Source organism: Hyposmocoma kahamanoa, unplaced genomic scaffold (assembly GCF_003589595.1).
Source record: "Hyposmocoma kahamanoa isolate Upper Pololo Valley unplaced genomic scaffold, ASM358959v1 93, whole genome shotgun sequence".
NCBI lineage: Eukaryota > Metazoa > Arthropoda > Insecta > Lepidoptera > Cosmopterigidae > Hyposmocoma > Hyposmocoma kahamanoa.
In genome coordinates this window covers 10,927,040-10,934,967 of record NW_020654810.1, presented here as the reverse complement: position 1 = coordinate 10,934,967, position 7,928 = coordinate 10,927,040, and the positions used below count along the sequence as shown (strand labels likewise).

The 7,928-nt window shown below is 33.8% G+C and overlaps 2 protein-coding genes across 2 annotated transcripts; one reads left to right on the top strand and one right to left on the bottom strand.

Annotated features, from left to right (window-relative positions):
- The first annotated feature begins 3,414 nt into the window (after positions 1-3,414).
- Positions 3,415-4,650, top strand: LOC113237183 (INO80 complex subunit B). Its single transcript, XM_026473513.1, has 3 exons — positions 3,415-3,468; positions 3,549-3,904; positions 3,985-4,650. The coding sequence occupies exons 1-3, from the start codon at positions 3,417-3,419 to the stop codon at positions 4,525-4,527; spliced, it is 951 nt and encodes a 316-aa protein (XP_026329298.1). The 5' UTR covers positions 3,415-3,416; the 3' UTR covers positions 4,528-4,650.
- Positions 4,651-4,854: 204 nt separating this feature from the next.
- On the bottom strand, positions 4,855-7,265 carry LOC113237184 (BTB/POZ domain-containing adapter for CUL3-mediated RhoA degradation protein 3). Its single transcript, XM_026473514.1, has 3 exons — positions 6,953-7,265; positions 6,612-6,871; positions 4,855-6,522 (listed from the first exon to the last, which is right to left on the bottom strand). Exons 1-3 carry the CDS (start codon positions 7,116-7,118, stop codon positions 6,070-6,072), a joined length of 879 nt encoding a protein of 292 aa, XP_026329299.1. The 5' UTR covers positions 7,119-7,265; the 3' UTR covers positions 4,855-6,069.
- Positions 7,266-7,928: the final 663 nt, after the last annotated feature.

Below are 7,928 nucleotides of genomic sequence, written 5' to 3'. Positions count from 1 at the left end.
TTATATTTTGATGGCATATGACAAACAGAATACCTGAAATTCTGTTCCATTCTCAAAAAAAATATCAATATTACCAAATTTTTTTATTTCTAATTTTTTTTTATTTTCGCGCAAATTTTAATTTATTTCTTTATTGCCACTGGAGCGCACCGGCTGCTTCAAAAAGGCTTGTACCCTGCTGCGAACATTGATACGCTACATTAACGGGGCAGCATCCTGAACGCTTTTTTTTATATTGAACACTTAGGGCGTTTTTGAGTGCCATGCACAGGTTGCAAGCATAGAACGATCGGCAATAAGTTCTAAACAAGGTCTCTCTCACGTCTACTGCACAGCTCTGAAATCTACGGATCCAATATATTTTAAAATATATTATATATTAATGCATATATGATGTATATTTTTTTTTTTTTATTTCTTAATGGTAAACTAGAAGTATATACATTTATATTTCTAAATTAAACAATGAAGTAAACTAAATCAGTTTACACTTGTAGAAATAAAGTAACTTAAATAAGTAAGCACTCTAATAAAAAAATCAACAGAAATAGAATTTTACAATATAACTTAATAAAAAGACTATCCTAAGAAATAAAAAAGACTTTCCTAAGAAATAAAAAAGAAGTCGCTGAGTAATTTTCTCGCTGTGACAATTTTGGTACCTATTAAAGATATACTATAGAAGAGATACTATAATATATAGCTTAGGCGGCTGAATTCAGTCAAAATGTCTATTTCTTTTATCACAAAACACTCAATTTAACGCTATTTGCTTTGTATTCTCTCTTCTAAACCAACTTTGTTGCGTCTATTCACATAACATCTTTAATAGCAAGTGGTCACACCAATAATGTCATAATGTATCTTACATCCGTTAGGAGTGATTTCCACGCAGCTTGCAATATTGTACTATAACCTAACCAACTTCTAGTAGAGTGAACCTCACTACCACATATGTACAAATCCGAAGAAAGTCCCGACGCCCCCTGACCAGATGGAATGCCATTCTGCGAAAGGCTCCTGACAGCAGATGACTGCAACAAGCTGAGGACCGGGTGAATTGGCGCAATTTGGGAGAGGCCTATGTCCAGCCGTGGACTGCAATAGGCTGATGATGATACCGCCAGGTCCTCGTCGTACAAAAATCCATTAATTCGTAATATAATCGACTACCACAATCTGCATTAAATTATTTCATAGTAAACAACGTGAAAAGCACCAGAAAGCGTCTGTAAAAATCTTTATAGCCAGGGTTTCAATGGCTGCACCATTACAACCGGGTTTATGGCTTCATTTTTGATCGAGTAACTATTACAGCAAATTTTTGATAATTCTTTTGCTCCGACTGTTGTATTATATGTTTTGTATTATAACTTGGTAAAGAATCAAAAATAAGATTTTAGTAAATGGAATTTGAAACAGCTCCGACTGTTGTGGCGGTCGAGCAGGGAGTGACCGTGGTACGAAAACAAAATGAGAAAGTGAAGGAAGATGGAACAATTCAAATTTAAAACTTAAATACAAGTAAAAGAAAAAATGATTGGATACAAGCGGAGAGAGGCGATACAAAAAGGTGAGATGACGGTGTAAGGAGGTCACACCGTCACAAACGAGTTCATGAAAGAATCCTTCACTACTTCAGCAGGCTCACTCAACACTATAGATCATATTACATAACTCGAATATAAATACAAAGTGAGTAGGTATCAGGAATTAATAAACTCGAAGCAAAATATTATTATTTCAGCAATCGTGCGGGTTCGCGTGACTGAAACGAAATTAACTCGCGTGATGAAATTTATAAGGGCCGATACACCTTATAAGTTCATTAACGTCATCTTATAGTAGCAATGAGAACTGATTTTATTTAAATTATTTTATCATTTCAAATGAAAAATCTACGACAAGACATTGTACAATATTATTAGGTAATAGCAATAGACCATCACTTAAAAACTAGTAGTTATAAAATTAAACTAAACCATTACACATCAGCCTATATGCATAGCATAGTAATACAAAAAGTGTACAACTCCATACAAATATAATATAATAATAATAATAATAATAATAACACATTCTCATAATTTCGCGTTGCACTCCAATTGCATAGAGCGGTCGCACGCGCCATTCATAATACAATTGAAGCGTTCGCTTGGTGTTTTAAAAATAATGTGAAATAGTAGACGTGTTTATTGTTGTATTTATGCTTATTTTGATTTATAAATGAATGATTACATGCATACAAACCCGCATTTAATTTCTATTTCATAATCGTACTCCCTTAATCCAAACACCACCCGCGATGCATGTATAAGTATATCAATAATATGGAAGATCAGCATTAGACAAAGGTTGTTTCAAAATAACCTGAGAATACTGTGATAAATAATATCATATTTTTTCAAATTATACTTATAATCTATATGTAATACCAGAAATAACAATGTGACAGCCCTACATTTTAGTGATGTAGGTATACGCATTGTAAGCTTGGGTAAAAATAACGGTATGTCAAAAATCGATATTTTATCATGAAATAATCGATATAATAATATATCGTCGATTTAATCTCGATGTATCCAAAAATCGATATTTTTTCGAACATCAATATAGATATTTTTGTTATCGCAGCCAATATTTGAAGATAATATGTATGTACACATAGAATATATTAAATATATATAAATAATAGGTATATAAATACAAAATCTAAAAACATAACTTTTGCTAGCCTTGGTAGAGCTTCCTAGTCCATTAAAATGATGGTTAATTCCTTTCCTTCCACATCTTGCAGCAGACGACCATAATTTTTAACTGGCCTTTCTTTGCTACAATTTTCAATAACTTCAACTCGTGTCTGTAATTTTGCTGATTTTACTTTATACTAATGTACTTAATAGTATATTTATCGCAATAAGCATCGATAATGTTTCTAATAAAAGTAATAAATATCGAAACGATATTATATCGATATACTGCCTTCAATAATTCAAAACATGAGGAACTACATAAAAACAAAACGGTGAGACTAAACCAATGTTGAGTTTTCGCCAATAGGGGTAATAGTGCTTAAAATCCCTAAATGGACTTAGGAATTTCTTGAACTAGGTTCATTCGATTGCGCTTCCCTAAAGCATTGACGCGCCGAACACTTGAGTTTGTTGAACATGGGTCTCTTCATTAAAAAATTATTATTACACACGTCGTCGTCAAATTTGAAAGGAGAAAAAAAATTTGAACGCATAATCCACTCTTTTGCCATGAAACGAACGAACTCACAAAATTCACAATGTCAAAGTGACAGATCAGTTGAAGCTGAAAATGAAACTGGAATTATTCTAGCAGAAGAAAAACAAATTAAGTTTTGTTCTTTAAATTTCATTCGCTATTCCTTAACTGTCTAACACACCACAATGGTTCGTAGACAGCGTGAACAAAGCACTACTGAGGATGAAATCGTAATCGGTAAGTACACAATTTTGATCACTCACACTCGCTGTCGAAATTCAATTATAAAATAACTATTGTGCGCCTGTTACTTGCAGATACACCGCCCCAAAAGAAGCATAAAAGACACAAACACAAAAAACATAAGAAAAGGAAATTTGACGATGAATTTGACAGTGATACATCAATCGATGTCGCGTACGAAGACACTGGGGATAAACCTTATAAAATGAAAGTCAAAACCGGTAAAGAAGTACCTGGTACTTCAGCTGCGGATCTTTTGAAAGCTCAAACAATGAAATCGTCATCAGACTCGAGGCGATCAATGCCTGGTTCCTCCTCAAGCACACCTCCCAAAGCGTCAACAAAAAAAAAGAAGAAAGGACGCGACAGCGCAACTTCAAGCGAAGAAGAAAGGTGGCTGGATGCTATTAAATCTGGAAAGCTTGAAGAAGTAAGGTTACAAGCAGTTCACACAATTCTCTGAAAATTGTAGTTAAGTTTGTCTCTATTATTTCCATTTTGTATTTGCAGGTGGATGAAGAACTGAAGAAGATTAAACCCAAAGACCCCAAAATGATGACAGCACGACAAAGAGCTATGTATGAAAGAGGCACAGACAAAGAGACGAGTCCCGGTGGGGAGGTGTTGCTTGCTTTACCCTCAGGATATAAAGAAAAAGTTATGACAGCAGAAGCAATACAGAAAGCTGCACTCAAATCCCAGAAGAGAAAGCAGTTAGCAGATGAAAAGAGAGAAAAGGATAAAAAGAAAACAATGGATAGACTTCTAAAGAAACAGGAATCTAAGAATTTAAAGAATGCTCAAAAAGGGAAGCCTGCTAGAAGGCTCGAACCTATGATAATATACAAAAACAATACTAAGGGCATCTCATTGTCATTGCCCATAGGAGTACCATATCCAATGGAGAGCAAACCTCCAGTAGAGCCTCCAAAGCCAGTGCTCTGTGGTGTGAGTGGATGTGAGAACATAAAGAGATACAATTGTTCAAAAACTGGCATACCTCTGTGTAGCCTAGAATGTTATAAACAACATATGACAACTGTAGCTGGATAATAAAGAGCCAAAAACACACTATTGTAGTTATTGCCCTAAATGTAGATTTACTTGCAAACATTGTTGTTATATTATATAGTTAGTTATTGTGTTATATATAATCAATCTTGTCCAATAAGAGATGATTTTTTTGTTTTGTGTAAATTTTACACAAAAATAAATAAAAACAATTTGAAGACAGCTAAACAGTGAGCATATATTTTATAGAGTTTAAACAATTATATATAGATTTTTATAACTATATTACATCTTGAAAATACATTATAATAATAATAACAAAATCATACTATGAGGCTTACCAGTCTTAAAATGATGTGGGGGGAGAGTCTAAGATGAAATTAAACGACTATGGCATCTTACAATAATAACTTAAAATGATATAAGACTGCATTTGTTTAAATGTGGAATATTACAGAACCCAAAACAAAAATATAAATCACTTCTAAATTAATGTTAAATGTTACACCATTTCAAAAATACTTGTATACTTTTCTACACTTATTATTGTAAATTTAATTCTGACAAATACAACATTGATATAAGACATATCAACTAGTTTTATACTGAATCGAATAGCCTCCAAACTGTCCCTGCATCGTGAATTAAATTGAATGAATAAACTTTAAATAATAAATATCAGACTAGACTGTTTCACAATCTAACTAATTTTTACTATGTTATCTAAGAAAATCTATTTTTATAAAGCATTACTATGTACAACATAGTCCATTAGATTAAGATTTGAAAATGTCTCTTATACTTAAATTGTAGCAGTGGCAGTAAATCACAATAATCATAATGGTGAGCTTTCACAAAAATGTCAGGAACAAGATCTTACTCTAGCTAACAAACAACACTGATTTGGCAATTACTTGAGCGATGTAAGTAATTTTTATAGTAACATTAAAATATTTCAAAGCTTGTACATGTATATTTATAATTCTTATAAGTTTACTAAATATTCTATTATACACTTACAGAGTTTACAGACACAGATATAATTGAAATTTAAACATCCATGGAGAAGAGAAGTTGCTCTTTCATTTCCACTTTACTACACACATCAAGAGGGAACATCAATAATAAATACTGTAAGTTTGGTATTATAACATTGAATTGTATACTAAACAAATTTCAAATACAGAATTACATCCATCTATGGGATTTACAAGGATATGTGACAATACTTTGTACAATTACATTTGTGATATAGGTACTCTATACTATTTTCTTTTCTAGGTTTCTCTTTGTTATGTCTACTTTACTCCAATATACACAGAACGGATATGTAAACACATAAACATTTATGAAAAGATGTCCTTAAAATTTTTCACTTGAACCACAATGCCTCCACATTACATACCTTCAATGTTTGTTCATGAGAGAGCTCACCACAGACAACATCACAGAGACAGGGCTACAGCTCAGAAAATTCTACAGACCGAAGCAAGGCAGCCAGCAAAATGACAGAATTGAACCAGCTCTGTATCAGACATTTGTTCGCTTAGAGTTTCTGAGGCGTGCCAAGCCGGACTGTAACAGCTAAGATTGATTGTTCTGTTTGTTGGAACGAAGTCGCGCAAGTCCAGAGCGCTCCTCTTCCTCATCACTGGTGCACGAAAGGCCACCAACAGCACCACGTGATGACGTTGCTTGAATCAAATCTTGATCAGGGCCATTTCGGCTCTCATATAGTAATATGCCCAAAGTCTCCTCATAAATTCTAGCCTCAGGAAACTCAACTTTGGTATGTTTTTTATCAGTGGCATACACAATAGAAGTGCAGCAAACTTCAGCACATTTTTTGCCATGGCCAAAAAAGGACCAACAGCAAATCTCATTAGATCCAATTACATCTTTTATGAACAGCACCCGTCCACTAAAGCGTAATGACAGTTTGTCAAACAATTCAATGTTCTTCAACAAGTTGTCATCAGATGTGCTTGTGTATGAGTATTTGTTGTTGTGCCGGTTGATCAGCAGCTTAACCACAGGCTGAAAATTATAATGTATGATTATTAATACAACACAATTCATCAAAGGAACAAACACCATTTTCTTTAATAAACAGTTCAAAGGCTTACTTTTGCAGTTGCCATAATGAGCAACTGCTCTTCCTTTTGAGAAGTTATCAAAGGTACTCTACAGATTGGCTCTGCATCTCTTTCCTTTTTGGCTAGAGCTTGCTGACAGGACTCTGTCAACTCTTCAATAAGAAAATATTTGGCTTCTGCCAGAAGCTCGTTGATATCACGATAGTTGTCTGGCAAAGCCACTGTGCCATCACGGAGGTAGTTTAAGATTGTGCCAAAGTGCTTCCCGCAGCGGTCAATTAATATCCACCCTAAAAAGGAAGTTTCAAAGATTAGTGAAAACATTTGAAAATTATGCCAAATTAGACAATTGCATTGGAGACCTACTTTACCTTCAGAATCAGTCAGCACCTCCATCCTGCCACTGAACATTGTTCTCAACATATTGTCACTCTTGGTGAGAGTGCCAATAGTTGTATAAAAAAGAGTACCGCCCACATTCAGCTTTACATACTGTGATGGACTGCCTTTTATCAATGTTTTGTGATCACCCGACATTTTAACTAAGCACGATCGAATTGGGCGAACAGAAAAATGAGGTAGATAACCCGCGAGTTGGACACAATACAACCTTTAATACGCTATTTCTTCATTTTTACATACAAACCACTACTACACAAAACCACGGAAAAAAACTCCCACTCCAGCTCCGAATTGATTTTATGTGAATTTCATCAATCATGGAAATGAAAATGCGCATTCAGTAATGTACCTTTCGTTAGTATCCTTGACAGCAGGATAGGTTAATAACCTTTACCATAAGACAAATAAGGATAGCAATATAAATCGACTGCGGTGAATGGAACGAACAAGCAAAAAAAACGTAGAATTCTACCATAGACCACAAACTTATAACCGAAGTGAGTAAGTATTGCAACAAAATAAAATTTACCCGATTTATCAGATAAACATTGAAAAATAAAGCTAAAATTATTTGTAATATTTTAATATTATTCAACACTTTCTTATTATTAATTATAGACATTTAGGCGGATTCTGATTCTTCATGCTTAAACAAGATTCGATCAAGTATTTATTAAAGAGACAATTATATACGATTCAAATATAATAATCAGTTTTCATCTTTCTGTTCATCTTGCTTCTGTACAAATGTTGGATTTGAAGTTAATTCAGATGAGTATCGGTGTTTCTTTTTCGTTCCGAAAATTAAGGCATCTTCAATAGTTTCTGGCAAATAGGCTTTCAAAGTTTCAGGAATCAATAAAGACGAGACTAATCCTGTTATAGAAATATGAGCTAATATCCTGTCCTAAGTAAGCTAAGTCCTTGAAATTAAACATAAGACTC